At 39.6% G+C, this 16405-nt stretch overlaps 1 protein-coding gene across 1 annotated transcript in view; it reads right to left on the reverse strand.

Annotated features, from left to right (window-relative positions):
• Positions 1-1174: 1174 nt before the first annotated feature.
• Positions 1175-16405, reverse strand: part of ANKRD7 (ankyrin repeat domain 7) — a 68568-nt gene continuing 53337 nt past the window's right edge. Inside the window, exon 7 of the mRNA XM_008568270.1 lies at positions 1175-1293. Within this exon, the coding sequence (XP_008566492.1) occupies positions 1175-1293 (119 nt within the window). The remainder of the gene's footprint in view (positions 1294-16405) is intronic.

Below are 16405 nucleotides of genomic sequence, written 5' to 3' on the forward strand. Positions count from 1 at the left end.
AGTTCTAGAAAGGGAGGAGTAAGCCCAGTAAAGTCAGGATTCCAAGAAGAAGCAATAACATACCAGACACTCCTATCTAGAGGACAAGAAGATTATGAGGTCATCCTGCTTTTAATTAAGGGTAAGAAACTATGTTGAATGGAAAAAACAATTAGCACAAGTCCTTCTCCTCTCCATGGCATCCAGTAAATCTCCTTGTCTTTTTTTATTAATCCATGTAAATGAGATAGAGTTGATTAAAATAAGAGTTTTTTCCTAGAACTTTTGAATCTTGCACCTAATTTCAGGGACTGCATATGGCAAAAACTGCATACTCAAACATTACTCACTATCATCCTATATGGTAAGCATACTAGTAAAAAGAGTGAAGTAACTTGCCCAGGATAACAATAAATGGCAAGAAAGTGGGTACAGGACCCTCAGCAGCCTAATTCCAAAGTTCCTACTCTAACCCCTTGTTGAGCTTCAGTACCACAGAGTTAATCATAATTATGTGGAGACTGTGTAGAGAGGGAAGAAATCTTGTCAGGCCTTAAAAACTAACGCCACCTTAAGTGACATTACAAGTGGCGCCATTATGGGCCCACAAGGGCATATTAACGTGGCAGCCTAAGATAGTGCCAGGAGGAAATAGGATGGGAGTGTCTGCGGGAACCTTGCCTTAGCCCTTATTGGCCAAATACGCACTTCTGCGCTCGTGAACACTGCGTGATTGCAATAGCTAGGCATTGAGACAGGATGCATGCTCTCGTAACCTTTAAGCTGCTTGGAGGATGTAAAAACCTCCCTTCCCCATTTGCCTTTAAAAGCAAGTGCTTGTGTGATAATAAACGGAACTGCTCGACAGAAACTCCACCACGTCTGAGTGTCCTTTAACGGGCTGGTTGGGGCCAGCAGCTGTGCTCACCTGTCTTCACAGCTCTCTTCCCCCGTCTCCTTCCAATGGGGACTGGAGGGAAAGAGGAATCCGGGCCATCCACTCACCCACCAAAAGGGACACCTAGGGAAAGACTGATAATGAGGCTAGGGCTGTTCGGGCCAGCCAGCAGCTGACCTGACAAAATTTCTTACCTTCTGCAATTCCACTGAGTTCTTTGAATTCTTTCTGGGATTCCCTGCTGTGCTTTACACACACACACACATACACACACACACATTCTAAAATATATGCCATTTATTGAGACTCTTCGGTATGGACAAATTCTCCAAGGGAACCACTTTCCGTATTTTCATGAAGGGGTTCAAAATATGATACCCCAAAATATGCCACTTTGACGTAAGGGTTATTTTGAGCTGAAAGCAATTGAGAAGAAGTAGACACAAGAAAAACTTTCTGCCCTGCCTCTCTCTACTAGGCGGAGCAGGAGGATTCTTCATCACTGGAGACAATCCTATGCTCTTATCAGTACAGACAAGGCACCAGCAGAATCCACATAACAGAACTTGATAAAATGACCCTTATCTTCCATTAGTTTCTCTCATGTATTTACCTTCCTACAGTTTGCTGCCCCTAAAAGCCTAAAGCATTTTTCCTTTGTCTTGTCATTTCTCTACAAATTTATTTTTCTCTTAAGATGTTTTTTTAAGCCTCAAGCTATAGCCACCCCTTTGAGTTACTCATCACTCACTGTGTAGGCATAATTCCCATGTTAACATTATTTTTCTCTTGTCAATTTGTCTTTTGTCAGTCTACAGGGAATTTCTCAATGAACCCAAGAAGAGTAGAGGAAACAGGAATTTTTTTCCTCCCCAACATCCAAACTTCCTTTTGAAGTCTCTTTGAGTCTTGAACTAAGGACAGTACTCATAAGCATGAACTGAGCTAGTGAAAAAGCTAGAATAAGGATAAAGAGGTAATAATCATTTCCCTTTTCAAATAAACATCTCTTCTAAATAACTTCAATGTGTTAAATCATGGATACATTCAATATTGCATAAGATAAGGGTGAATCTTTATAATTAATCATTTATCACCATATAAAAAATGAGATGCTATAAATATGCACCACAAGGTTGTGCAATGCAATTTTACATGCTGAATGCTTTTCCAGAGAAAAATAAGAAAAATGAAGCATTAAGTAATGAAAAAAGAAAATTGTAAGAGGAGACATGTGACTATTAATAATAACCAAAAATATATCAATTTTCTGGAAGTCTTTGATAATAGAATTTTATAGTAAATCTCCATCCACATCCAGTAAACAATCTTGGTTTCAAATTTAAAACCCTATGTTTATGCCAACAGAACTGAGAAGTCCTACCAAGATTAAAAGAAGAAATTATTTGCCACTCAAAACATCCTGCATCTTGGCTAAAGAAACAGAAATATTAAGGAAAAGCTACTAAAAGTTATATCCAAACAAACCGATTGACTCTGCTTTGCAATATTGCCTTAGGATAAGTGAAAAATTTACAAACTTTGAAATCCTCATAAGTGAAAATAAAAATAAAAATCGTGTTTACTGACACAACAGTAAGAAGTCATAATAGAATAGGACTGACCAGTTAAAGCTACTATCTGCCATTCTGCTTTTGGACTTTAAAAAGGCATAAAATAAATAACATCATCAATATCTGAACACAATAAAATGATCATATTATTTAATTCTAAGCTTAAAAACAAGTTAAATGATTAAGTATCTTCTAAACAATGAAAAATGAAGAGACCCAAGATTTTGGTCCCTACAGAGAGAAGACAGAATGGCTACCAGAAACCCCAGGAACAATCATCAGAAGTGACACTGGAAGAACTGGAAAGGTATGTGAAAATACCCTCTGGACCTCCAACCTATGAAGAAACACTTTTCTTAGCCATTCTACAAAGTCCAGAGTGTGACTTCAATATTAATTTAGACTTTAAGCTGGGAATCTTGTAAGCATCTAACGTTTATTGATTTCCCATTATGAACCAGGCTCAATGCACAGCCCTAAGGAATCAGAATGAGTACAGGATGGAAATGGTTGCTGCCTAACAGAAACAGGCAATCCAGTAGGGAGACAAGCTCATTGGACAGATCATGTCAAAGGAATAATGCAAAAGATGCTGCCATAGGGGAGAGAGACATCACCTGTACCTCCCTCCATTAATTTTTTTATTGGTTATGAATATTCATGAGATACAAAGCTGATGGTCACCCTTCATGCCCATGATGTGAGGGCCAGATTCATACTGACAGCGTACCCATTACCACAAATTGCATTTGTACCCCAGGTCTCCAACGCAATTATCCCCAACCTCCCTCTCCCTCCCCCACTCCCCCACTCCACTTTGTAGCCCAAGGAATGTTCTTTCCCTCTGCAAGTCCAATGGATTACTGTGGTCTTTCTTTCCTTCTTTATCTCTGAGCTCCCACACATGAATGAGTACATGCAGTATTTATTCCTCTGTGCTTTGCTTATTTCACTCAACATAGGTTTCTCCAGGCTCATCCATGTTGTTGCAAGTGAGACATTTAGGTTGGTTCCATGTCTTGGCTATTGTAAACAGAGCTGCTATGAACATGGGAGTGCAGCTATCCCTTTGACATGATGATTTCCATTCCTCTGGCTATATACCCAGAAGTGGGATTGCTGGATTGTACGGAAGATTTATCTGTAGTTGTTTAAGAAATTTCCATACTGTTTTCCATAGTGGTTGTACTAATTTACAGTCCCACCAACAGTGTAGTAGTGTTCCCTTCTCTCCACACCCTCACCAGCATTTGTTATTCACCAATCAGAATTTGTTATTTTTATTATAGCCAGTCTAACTGGGGTGAGGTAGTATATCAATGCAGTTTTAATTTGCATTTCCCTGTTGACTAGTGATCTTGAGCATTTTTTCATGTACCTGTTGGCCATTTGTATGTCTTCCTTTGAAAAGTGTCTATTCAGCTCCTTTGCCCATTTTTTAATTGGGTTATTTACTCTTTTACTGTATAATTGCTTGAGTTCCTTGCATATTATGAATATTAATCCCTTGTCGGATGCACAGTTAGCAAAAAATTTTCTCCCACTCTATAGGTTGTCGTTTCACTCTGTTGATTGTTTCCTTTGCTGTGCAGAAGCTATTTAGTTTGATATGGTCCCATTTGTTGATTTTTTTTCTTTTACTGCTTGTGCTTTCAGTCTCATGTTCATAAAGTCTGTGCCCAAACCTAGTTGCTGAAGTGTTTCATCTATATTTTCCCTTCATAAAGTGACAGTTTCAGGTCTTATACTTAAGTCTTTAATCCATTTTGAGTTGATTTTAGTGTATGGTGAGAGATGCATATCTAGTTTCATTCTTCTGCATGTGAATATCCAGTTTTCCCAGCACCACTTGTTGAAGAGGCAGTATTTTCTCCAATGTAGATTTTTGTTGCCTTTGTCCAATATCAGATGGATGTAAGCCTGAGGGGTGATTTCTCAGTTCTCAATTCTACTCCACTGCTCTGAATGTCTATTTTTATACCAGTACCACACTGTTTTGGTTAAAATAGCTTTCTAGTAGAATTTGAAGTCAGGTAGTGTTATGACTCCGGCTTTATTTTTATTTTATTTTTTTTTTTTTGCTCAGGATTGCTTTGGCTATTCAGGGTCTTTTGTTGTTCCATATGAAGGGCAATATTCTTTTTTCCATTTCTGTGAAGAATGTCATTGGTATTTAGACGGGAATTGCATTGAATCTGTAGATCACTTTGGGTAGTATAGACATTTTCACAATGTTAATTCTTCCAATTCAAGAGCATGGAATATCTTTCTATCTTTTTCTGTCTAATTTCTTTCAGAAGTGGTTTGTAGTTCTCATTGTAGAGGTCTTTCATCTTGGATAAATTGATCCCTATGTATTTTATTTTTTTTCATGACAATTGTAAAAGGGCTTACTTTCTTTATTTCTCTTTCTGTTAGTTCATTATTTGAGTATATAAATGCAACTGATTTAGGGACATTTATTTTGTATCCTGCAATGTTACTGAAGTTATTAACCGGCTCTAGAAGTTTTCTGATAGAGTCTTTAGGCTTTTCTATACATAGTATGATGTCATCTGCAAATAGGGAAGTTTGACTTCATCTTTTCCAATCTGGATTCTCTTTATTTCTTTCTCTTGCCTGATTTCTCTGGCTGGTACCTCCAGTACTATGTTAAATAGAAGTGGTGAGAGTGGGCATCCTTGTCTTGTTCCTGTTCTTAAGGGAAAGGCCCTCAGTTTTTCCCCATTCAGAATAGTACTGGAGGCGGGCTTGTCAAAAATGGCTTTTATTGTGTTGAGATATTTTCCTTCTATACCTAATTTGTTGAGAGTCTTTATTATGAAGGGATGTTGAATTTTGTCAAATGCTTTTTCAGCACCTATTGGATAATTATATGGTCTTTGTTCTTGAGTTTGTTGATGTGATGTATCACATTTATTGACTTTCATATGTTGAACCATTCTTGCATCTCTGGAATGAATCCCACTTATCATGGTGTATAATTTTTTTAATATGTTGCTGTATTCTGATTGCTAATATTTTGTTGAGAATTTTAGCATTGAGGTTTATCAAGGATATTGGCCTATAATTTTCTTTTTTGTGTGTGTGTCTTTATCTGGTTTTGTAGCAGAGTTATGTTGATATCAAAAAGTGAGTTTGGGGCCAGCCCGGTGGCGCACTGCTACAGTGCACCGCTTGGGAGCGCGGCAGCGCTCCCGCCGAGGGTTCGGATCCCACATACAGACCGGTTCCCGCTCACTGGCTGAGTGAGGTGCAGGAGCAACACTGAGGGTTGCGATCCCGTTGCCGGTCCCGGTCCGGTACGGGCGCGACACTGAGGGTTGCGATCCATTGCCAGACACAAAAAAAGACAAAAAGGAAAAAAAAAAAAAGTGAGTTTGAGAGAGTAGCATCTGTTTCAATGTTTGGAATAGTTTAAGGAGAATTGGTATTAACCCCTCATTAAAAGTTTAATAGAATTCAGCTGTAAAACAATCTAGACTTGGAATTTTCTTTGATGGAAGATTGCTGATTACCACTTCAATCTCCTTGCTTGTTATTGGTCTGTTCAGGTTTTCTGTCTCTTCTTGGTTCAGTCTGGGTAGTTTGTATGTGTCTAGAAATTTATTCATATCTTCCAGATTTTCATATTTGTTGTCATACAGTTGTTTATAATAGTCCCTAATGATTCTTTGTATTTCTGTGACATTGGTTGTAATGTCTCCCTTTTCATTTCTGATTTTTGTTCTTTGGGTCTTCTCTTTTCATTTTTTTGTTTGTCAGCCTAGCTAATGGTTTGTCTATTTTGTTTATCTTCTCAAAAAAATCCCCCAACTTTTTGTTTCATTGGTCTTTTGTATCATTTTTGGGTTTCTGTTTCATTTAGTTCTGCTCTGATCTTAATTATTTCTTTCCATCTACTAATTACCTAATGGTTTATCTATTTTATTTATCTTCTTGAAAAACCAACTTTTTGCTTTGTTGATCTTTTCTATTGTTTTCTGGGTCTCATTTCATTTAGTTCTGCTCCGATCTTAATTATTTCTTTCTGACTACTACCTTTAGGTTTGGATTGTTCTTGTTTTCCAAGTTCTTTGAGGCATAGTGTTAGGTCATTTGAAGTCTTTCTGTTGTTTTGATATAAGCATTCATTGCAATAAATCTGCCTCCTAGTACTGCTTTTGCAGTATCCCACAGGTTTTGGTATGATGTGTCTTTATTTTCATTAGTTTCTAGAAATTTTTTGATTTCCTATTTAATTTCTTCTTGGACCCATAGGCCATTTAGGAGCCTATTATTTAGTTTTCATGTATGTGTATAGTTTCCAGAGTTTTTATTATTATTAATTTCCAATTTTAGTCCATTGTGGTCTGAAAAGATATTTGGAATGATTCCAATTTTTTAAAATTTGCTGAGACTAGATTTGTGACCTAATATGTGGTCTATCCTGGAGAATGTTCCATGAGCTGATGAGAAGAAAGTATATTCTTTAGTTGTTGGGTGAAATGTTCTATATACATCTGCCAGGTCCAGTTGGTCTAACATGTAGTTTAAATCCTGTGTCTCTTTGTTGATTTGTTGCTTGGAAGATCTGTCTCATCTTAGTGATGAGGGGTGTTCAGGTCACCTACTATTAGTGTTAATAGGGCCTATTTCTTTCTTTAGGCCTAAGAGTGTTTGCTTTATATATCTGGGTGCTCCAGTATTGAGTGCATGTATATTTATGATTGTTATGTCTTCTAGCTGGATAGATCCTTTTATCATTATATAGTGGCCTTCTTTGTCTCTTTTTCTTTTTTGGTTTAAAGTCTATTTTATCCGATATAAGAATAGCTACTCCTGCATTTTTGGTTTCCATTTGCATGGTGTATCTTTTACCATCCCTTCACTTTTAGTCTCTGTATGTGTCTTTATATGTGAAATGGGTCTCTTGAAGACAGCATATACTTGGGTCTAGCTTTTTAATCCAATCAATCAATCTGCCATTCATATTTAAGGTGGTTATTGACAGACATTGTTTCATTCCTGACATTTAATTGCTTTTTGTTTAGATGTCTTAAATATCTTTCGATCTTTACTTTCCCTTTTATTTCTCTTCTTCAATGTTAGTTGGGAATTTGAGGTGGTATGATTTACCTTCTTGCTCTTTCTCACTGGTATTTTTGTTTTAACTGCAGGTTCTCTCTTTCTTATGTATCTATGGTAGTGGCATTCATTATTCAGACTCCCTTGAGCATTTCTTGCAAAGCTGGTTGTGTGGTGCTGAATTCTCACGATTTTTGTTTGTCTGGCAAATACACTATTTCTCCCTCATTTCTGAAGGAGAGCCTTGCTGGGTAAAGAATTCTTGGCTTGCAATTTTTTTCTTTTAGTGTTTTGAGTATATCATTCCACTTTCTTCTGGCCTGTAGGGTTTTAGTTGAGAAGTCTGCTGTTAGTGTGATAGGGGGTTCGCTTATAGGTGACTTGATGCTTTTCTCTTACTTCTTTTACAATTCTCTCTTTGTCTTTGAGCTTTGCAAATTTGACTATAATATTCCTTGGAGAGGATCTTTTTGGATTGAATCTGTTTGGAGACCTTTGAACTTCTTGGACCTGAAGGTCCGCATCTCTCCCTACCCCTGGTAATTTTTCTGTTATTTCCTTGAATAGGTTTTCAATACCTTTTCCTTTCTCCTCTCCTTTTGGAATACCCACAATTCAGATATTTGAGCACATGAGGTTGTCTGCTATCTCTCTTAGATTTTCCTCATTATTTTTAATTCCTTTTTCCTTTTTTTTTTTTTTTTTTTTTGTCTGCCAGGTTATTTTGAAAAGACTGTCTTCGAGATCTGAAATTCTTTCTTCTGCTTGCTCTAGCCTGTTGCTTAAGCTTTCTCTTGCATTTTTTATTTCAATAAGTGAATGTTTCATTTCTAGGAGTTCTGCTGCATTCTTTTTTAAGGTATTAATCTCTCTGTAAATTTCCTACTTCATATTCTGAATATTTTTTCTTGTTTCCTTGTGTTCTCTAATTGAGTCTTCTTTTATTTCTTCAAGCTTTCTTAAGATCATTGCTTGGAATTCTTTTTCAGACGTTTCAAGGATTCCCTGTTCTATGGGGTCTAGAATTTGAGCATTACTGTATTCCTTTGGTGGTGTCATATCTTCTTATTTGTTTATAGTTCTAGTATTTTTTCATTGATGTTTGGTCATCTGGTAGAGGACTTGCTTCTTCTGTTACTGTGGGGTTGGCTATGAGGATAAAGATTTCCTCCTCTATTCGCAGGCTCTACTGGTGACTCTTCTTATATCAGTGTAGTCAAGTGAGTGGCAGGTTGCCTGTAGAGTGGCCCTGGCTGCTATTGTGGTGGTGAACTGTCCTTGTGGTGACAGAAGGTGTGGCAGTATCTATATTACACCACCTTGGCTCCTGTTCTAGCTTTCTGTGGCTGTAGATTGAGCCCCTGGTACTGTGCAGGTCTCAGCTCACCTCAGCTGGCTGCTGGGCTGTGTGCACTTCCCTTCCCCCTGGTGCCTTAGCCTGGACCCTGGTGCCACAAGTGTCTGGTCTCAGCTCATCTTGGCTGCTGCTGGGCTGTGTGCACTTCCTTTCCCTCTGGGACCTTAGACTGAGCCCCAATGCCATGCAGATCTTGGATTACCTTGGCAGCTGCTGGGCTGTGTGTGTTTCCCTTCCCCCTGGGGCCTAAGACTGGGTCCCAGTGCCACAGGGTCTGGTCTCAGCTCACCTCGGTAGCTGCTGGGCCCCCCTTAATTTTTATGTGGGCTCTTCAGCTGGATCTAGGAACCAAATTGACATAACACAGTTAAGAGGAAAGTGTACAAGTTTTGTTAGTTTTACATGTGCATGGGGATCATCATAAGAAAGCAAAGTCCAAAGAAATGGACAAAGCAAGATGTTTTTATACATTTTAGACAAAGAGCAATAAATTTGGGAAGAAATGACAGGACAAAGAGGATTTGGCTAGGGGCAGTAAATACTAGGGAAGTCAGTAGGAGATATACTGGGGGGTGTAAAGTGAGTGGAAGATAAGTGTTACTTTAGGAAGTTTATTTATTCTGGCCTTTTGCAGCAACAAGTCCCCGTCTCTGGTGATAAGGAATATTCTCTCACCTTGTACAAAGAAGACATCCTTCCCAAAGAAATCTCTGTGGCTTGCTACATGTAGGAAGACAGGACAGCTAACCCTTTTGGCAACTAAAATTTTTCCAATATTCTCAGTTTGAAATAATTAATATACCAATTCTACATATTTAGGATGGCACACTGTATTAATTAGCCCGGCTTTTTGTTTATAACAGAATAACTGAAACTGGGTAATTTATAAAGAAAGAAATTTATTTCTTGCACTCTGGAGGCTGGGAAGTCCAATGTCCAGGTAATGCATTTCGTGACTGCCTTCTTCTACAGCAACTCAGGGTACCACATGGCAAGAACAGGCTGATCAAGAGTGAGCTAGTAGTTTTAGAAGATTTCTGGTCAAGACGGCAGAATAGACAGTCTCCAGTGTCACTCTCTCCCACAATCAACCAATTTACAACTACTAAAAAGCAGCAACTGTGAAGCTGAGGCCACTAGAGCTCAGGGGAAGAAGAGGAGAGAAGGTGGGAGAAGTTGCAATGAGAGAAAGAAAGGACCGTTCCAACCATTTTGAGCCATGACCACTTCAGGGCTGGCCCTGGTGAGCATGTGGAGTAAGAGCTGGCAAAAGCCACAGCTGTGCCCATCCTATGAACTTGCATGGAGGCCACAGGGGAAAAGAGAGCCTTGATGGCCCCCGAGGCCACCTAGACCACTAACAGTGTTCCCGTGAACCCACACAGGAGTGAGGGGCCACAGACAACTGAAAAAATGAGCTACTCAGAGGCCAGTGAGTCATTGCAAGGGACCAGCACATGGCCCATCCTATGGGAAATGTTTAGAGTGTGGGTGGTGGTAGATATGAGCCCACTGGGCGAACACTGGGGCACAGCATGGACAGCTGATCTGTCCTCCAGTCAGCACAAGATCATTCACTGGAGACTGGTCAGGAGTATAGAACTGCAGGGGGTGCAGTTTACTGAAAAAATTCAGGTCCAGACCAGAGTTTCCACATGAACCAGGTGTACCAGACCTCACAAGACCCAAAAGTGCTTACGAGGTCAACAATTAAAACCTGAGCTGCACAAAAAGCCTTTCCCAGAGAATCAGAAGCAAAGCAGCAATTTAGCTCAACCACAGAGCCTAAGTGCTGATCCCCACAGGAAGTTCCCCTGCTATAGAAGTAAACAAAGGACAGCAAATTAGTTCTAGTGCAGAGTTTAAGTGGTGGGGTGTATTAGTCAGTTTGTGTTGCTATAACAGAAATACCTGAGCCTGGGTAACTTACAAAGAATAGAGATTTATTTGGCTTATTTGGCTTACGATTTGGGGACAGCTGCATCTGGCACGGGCCTCAGGCTGCTTCTACTCATGGTGGAAAGTGGCAGTCAGTCGGTGGGTACAAGCAGATCACACAGTGAGAGGAAGCAAGAGAGAGAGAGAGGAGGTGCCAGGGTCCTTTAAACAAATCAGGTCTCATGGGAACTAATAGAGTGAGAACTCACTCAGGACCCCCACCCCCACGGAAAGCATTAATCCATTCATGAGGGATCCACCCCCATGACTCAATCAGTTTCCAACACTGTCACACTGGGGATCAATATCTATATGAGTTTTGGAGGGGACAACACATCCAACTCCCTCATGGGGGTAGCTAATAATCCAACACAGAACTGGAAGAAAAAAAACAAAACACCCACAGATCAGAGACAAAATTTTGATATTACCCAGTAGAGGTCAAACACCTATAACACCTAGAAGGACTGGAAGCCCCCTGGGTTCCCAAGCCAGGGTAGGGAGAGGGCCAAGGGCCTCAGCCACATACCCCTGACATCTGTATCCAGCCCAGCAATGACAACCAGGCTGCCACCAGAAACACCCCAGGCTCCTGAGCCAGGGTTAAGTGGACAGAGGGCTTCAGCCACACAATCCCAACATCCACATCCAGCCCAGCAATGACCACCAGGCCACTATTGGAAGCACCCCAGTCTCCCGAGCCAGGGCAGTGGAGCACTGAGTGCCTCAGCCATAACCCCCCCAATAATTGTATCCAGCCCAACAATGTCAACCAGGCCACCACTGGAAATGCCCCAGGCTCCCTAATGAGCGGTGGGGAAACCAAGGGCCTCAACAATGACCGCCACTGTCCTCATCCAGCCCAGCGATAACTAGCAGGCTGCCACCAGAAGTGCTCTAGGCTCCCAAGCTGGGAAGTGGTGCTGAGGGCCTCAGCCATACCCACCACCAACATCCACATGCAGCCCAGCAACAACCACCAAGCTGCCACCAAAATCACCCCAGGCCTCCGAGCCCAGGGGTGGGGAGTAGAGGCCCTCAGCCACACCCCTCTCCCTGAAATCCACATCCAGTGCAGCCAAGTGGAACTGCTACTTGAAGCCCCCTGGGCTCTTCTGCTGGAAAGAGGGGGGTGCCACAGGCCTCAACCACACCCCTCTTCCCCCTTCCTCATCCTCCCACTCTATCCCCCTCCACCTTCCTCTCTCCCCCTCCACACCAACAGCTCCACAACATCTTAGAATGTAAAATTAATAATAATAATTAATTAATTAACTAATTGATTTTTAAAAAGAGCGAGTTAAATTTCTCACTCACTCTCCTTATAAAGCCATCAGAACTGTGCCCATTACTCCATGAATAGATCAATCCACTCACAAAGGCACAGTTCTCACAATCTAATCACCTCTCAAAGGCACCACCTTTCAAGTGCATAATTGGATTTCCCACCCTCTTAGCGTGATTACCATGGGGGTCAAGTTTCCAATACATGAACTTTTGGGGAACATTGAACCCATAACGCACACCCTTCACTTTTCCACTATAATGATGATAATTACTGATAATGATAAATTGTATAAAAATACGATCACTGTACTTGAAATATTTCTTTTTTTTTTTTCCTTTTTGTCTTTTTTCGTGACCGGCAACGGATCGCAACCCTCAGTGTCACGCCCATACCCGACCGGGACCGGCAACGGGATCACAACCCTCGGTGTCACGCCCGCACCTCGCTCAGCCAGTGAGCGGCCGGTCTGTATGTGGGATCCGAACCCTCGGCGGGAGGGCCGCCGCGCTCCCAAGAGGCGCACTGTAGCAGTGCGCCACCGGGCTGGCCCCTGAAATATTTCTTATGTTTACAATGTGCAAGGTACTATGTTATAGAGATTTACAAGTATTAACTTAATCTCTATAAGATTCCACTACTATTATGACACTCCATTTTACAGATGAAGAATGGGAGGTTTGAGGAAGTTAAGTTTACCCAAAGTGTAAAGAGGCCAGTCTGAGACCAGGACAATCAGTCTTGCTGCTCTGGCAAACAGTGGGAGGCTGAGTCCCATGGAAGCCTAGAACAGAGGTACTTAGCCCAACTGGGGATCAGGAAAGGTGTTCCAGGAAATAGGAACAGAGAACAAGAGTGTGGAGGTATGAAATAGTCCCAGAAATGGCTCATTACTACATTATGAGCCCTGAGATGGCTGCTGATCTCAGTGAGTTTGGGGGCCTAGACAGGTTAGGGACTATTTTGCATACTTGACCTCCTTCTTGTGAGCTACAGAGAGCCTATAAAGAATTTACCACAGGGAAGTAAATAACAGATTTTCTTTAAGAGAGATCTGCTCAGAAGCTCTGTGTTAGTAGCATGGGGAACAATTTGAAGTAGGCAAGATTCAAAGAGTAAGATAAGAGCTGAATAGGGCCAGCAGCAGAAGACAGTGTTCTTAACATTCATGTTTATAGCCTGCATACCATAAGTGCTAAGGATATATTAAACTCTTAACACTTCTCCCCAAATAACACAGCCCTGAGTAAATACTCCATTCATCCAAGTATCATGCATCTCTTCCCACTGCCCCCAGTCATCATAACCTAAATCTAGCATAAGAATTAGGTGATACTTTCAAATAAGTAAAATATATTAGATTTTTTACTAGCATATTTCACGACCAAGGAGGAAAGAGAAAAGTCTAGATGCCCAATATCCTGGTCCATTTTCTCAATGCTAGTACCTGCCTCCTCTGTAAGAAACAAAGCTTATAAGATCATATGCACAGGGATGCTGGGTGAATGACTAACAACAGGAAAGGGAGTTAGAAACTTAAAGTGCTGGGTAAATACAAATGATTACATAAAATCCTGCAGATTAAATATTTATATTTACCATCTCTGTTTGATCATTCAAGTTGTGGCTTAAAAGATTAGCAGAAAAATGGAAAAACTAATGTCGTTAATCAGTAGATGAATCCCATAACAGAAACTTTGAAATTAAAAATACAAAAATGCTGCAGCCAGAGAGTATCCCTTTATTGTTGAAATTCTAAACCTACTTAGACATTAATAATATCTCAAGACTCTTTTAAAATTAAGATAAAACTTGTGAAGGAAAGCTATCTTTTATACATATATTTTCCTTTCATTGATGGCAGCAAAGTTTTCATTAGCAAAATAAGAATGCATACTCAAGATTGAATTCCTTTCAAATAGTTTTGATTTTAGAAACATCAACCTTGCCGAAGGTAACTAAGTATAATTTTTTGACTTCTTTTTATATCACAGAATAAAAATTATCTTAACTTATTAATTTTTAGAAATAGAACCTACCTAAATATAGACTGATATCTCATGACTTTAAAAATAAATTTGGGTAGTAAAAGGTAATTAACATGATTATTTCATATTAGATAGTGCTACAATCTGAATGTTGATGTCCTCCCAAAATTCATATGTTGGAACCTAATAAGCAATGTGGTAGTATTAACAGGTGGGGACTTTGAGAAGTTCCGCCCTCATGAATGGGATTACTGTCTTTATAAAAGAAACTAAAGGGAGCTTCCTTTCCCTTTCTACCATGTGAGATCACAGCTAGAAGACTCCATCTTATGAGGCAGAGAGCAAGCCCTCACCAGACAAAGATTCTGCTGGCAATTTGATCTTGGACTTCCCAGCCTCCAGAACAGTATGCAATGAATTTCTGTTGTTTATAAATTATCCAGTCTAAGGTATTTTGTCATACAGCAGCCCAAGTGAACTAAGATAGATATTTTAATGTATTATCTTTGTTGTTTGTCTTAAATTATTATTTCTATTTTCTGTATGTAACTTCTTTTACTAAGATTCCTTAATATTTTATGTCACTAGATAATAATCATGCCAAATAAAATATCTACTAGTTTAATGTTTCCACATAGTTAACAATATAGATTATGTCTAATGCTTCATACCAACACATCAGCATACTGGAGACTCTCTAGATATTTGGCTTCTGAGACAAAACATACAGTTGTTGCGCTGTGTTTTTCTTTCTTTAGTCAAAATGTTACTCCATGCTGTATGTACAACATAATCTCTAGCTCCAAATCAGAGGTGGGGGTGACCTCAGTGAATAATTACCAATGAATAGTCTGAGTCTGGTATCAGAGAAGCACTAGGTAAAATCCTCCTGTCTTCTTTCTGTGTGTTTATTACTAATTACAATAAGTACAACCTGTCAAATCCCAGAAGCAGCAGTAGGAAAACAGTAAGAATCAAGAACATGAAGAGTCAGGAAATAAATATACAACTGTTCATTGAACACTCATCACGTGCAGCACCTTGACACGACCACAGACTACATGGAAATTGGGGGTGAGAGAAAACTAGATTTCAGAGCCAAAAAATCACTATGTATGGCTTTAGAGTACATTTGAGTCAGGTGGAAAGCAAACAAATCCCTAGCAAAGACAGCAACTGAAAGTCAGGAGAAAGAACTGGATTATTACCAGGAAGAGGAAAAGAAAGGAAGTCAGGGAAAGTGATCAAATAACTGGAAAAATCCTCAAGAACAAGGGTACCAGGAGCAACTCTAGTGGCAAAGTCAAGCAGATGGGAAGGTGAAAAAAAATTTAAGACACACTGAAATGGGCAATGTTTATTTAAAGACAAATAATCTAACTGGCAGCACCAGGGGCAAAACATTCTGAGAGCATGAACTTTCGATTTCCTGCCCCAGTCTTTTCAGAAGTTCTTGTATTTAGTCCTTTTAGGTAAATCCATACCAAATTTAAGATTTTACTCATTTCTGTGTCTAAAAGGGAAAAAGTACTAACTTAATAGGTAACTTATTTAGTGTCATCTTATCTGAGTAATATACAATGGACAGTAAAACTAATTTAGCACAAAATTCTCATTACAAAGGCTGAAAATTTCTTGAAAATTTATCCAAGATCTGCATAGCATTATTATTTTTCCTGCAGCCTTCATGAAAAGCTTTCTTTCATTACCTTTTTAAAACCTCATAAGCAATGGTAAGGGCAAATTAAAGTTTATTTTTCCCCTACCAAATGCCAGAAACTGTTCGAGATGCTTTACATATGTCATCCCATTTAAGTGCCCTTACATTATAACTATGAGACTATGTCTCTCACTCACTGAAGCTGGGAGAAGATATTTTGCAGCACTTTATGACCCAAGAGAGACTGGAGGTCATAATTACTGTAGACACTTTTATTTGGTGATAGACAACTCAGATTTATTATCCGTTTCAATCACAGCTTATTCTCTTGCTGTGTTTAACTGTGTTACTCCCCATGGTTTTGGCAAGAAGATGCAAAACTAAGTAATATCATTAATCTCAATCCATGACCAGTTACTTCAAATTAAACTAATTTATTATAAACACATTCCTGACTATTCTACATTTGGCTGATAAGAATGATAGCCTAAACACTTCATAAACAAGAGTAGGGAGTTAGTTAATAGTACACATTTTGCAGCTTTGGACCACAGAGTATATATGTAAATACAGAGAAAGTTCACCCATCAGTTAGCTGACCCAGAACATGCCACCTATTTGTAAAGTTAGAAGACTTAAACTTAAGTTTAATGGGTTGG

Source organism: Galeopterus variegatus, unplaced genomic scaffold (assembly GCF_000696425.1).
Source record: "Galeopterus variegatus unplaced genomic scaffold, G_variegatus-3.0.2 Scaffold22, whole genome shotgun sequence".
NCBI classification, from domain to species: domain Eukaryota; kingdom Metazoa; phylum Chordata; class Mammalia; order Dermoptera; family Cynocephalidae; genus Galeopterus; species Galeopterus variegatus.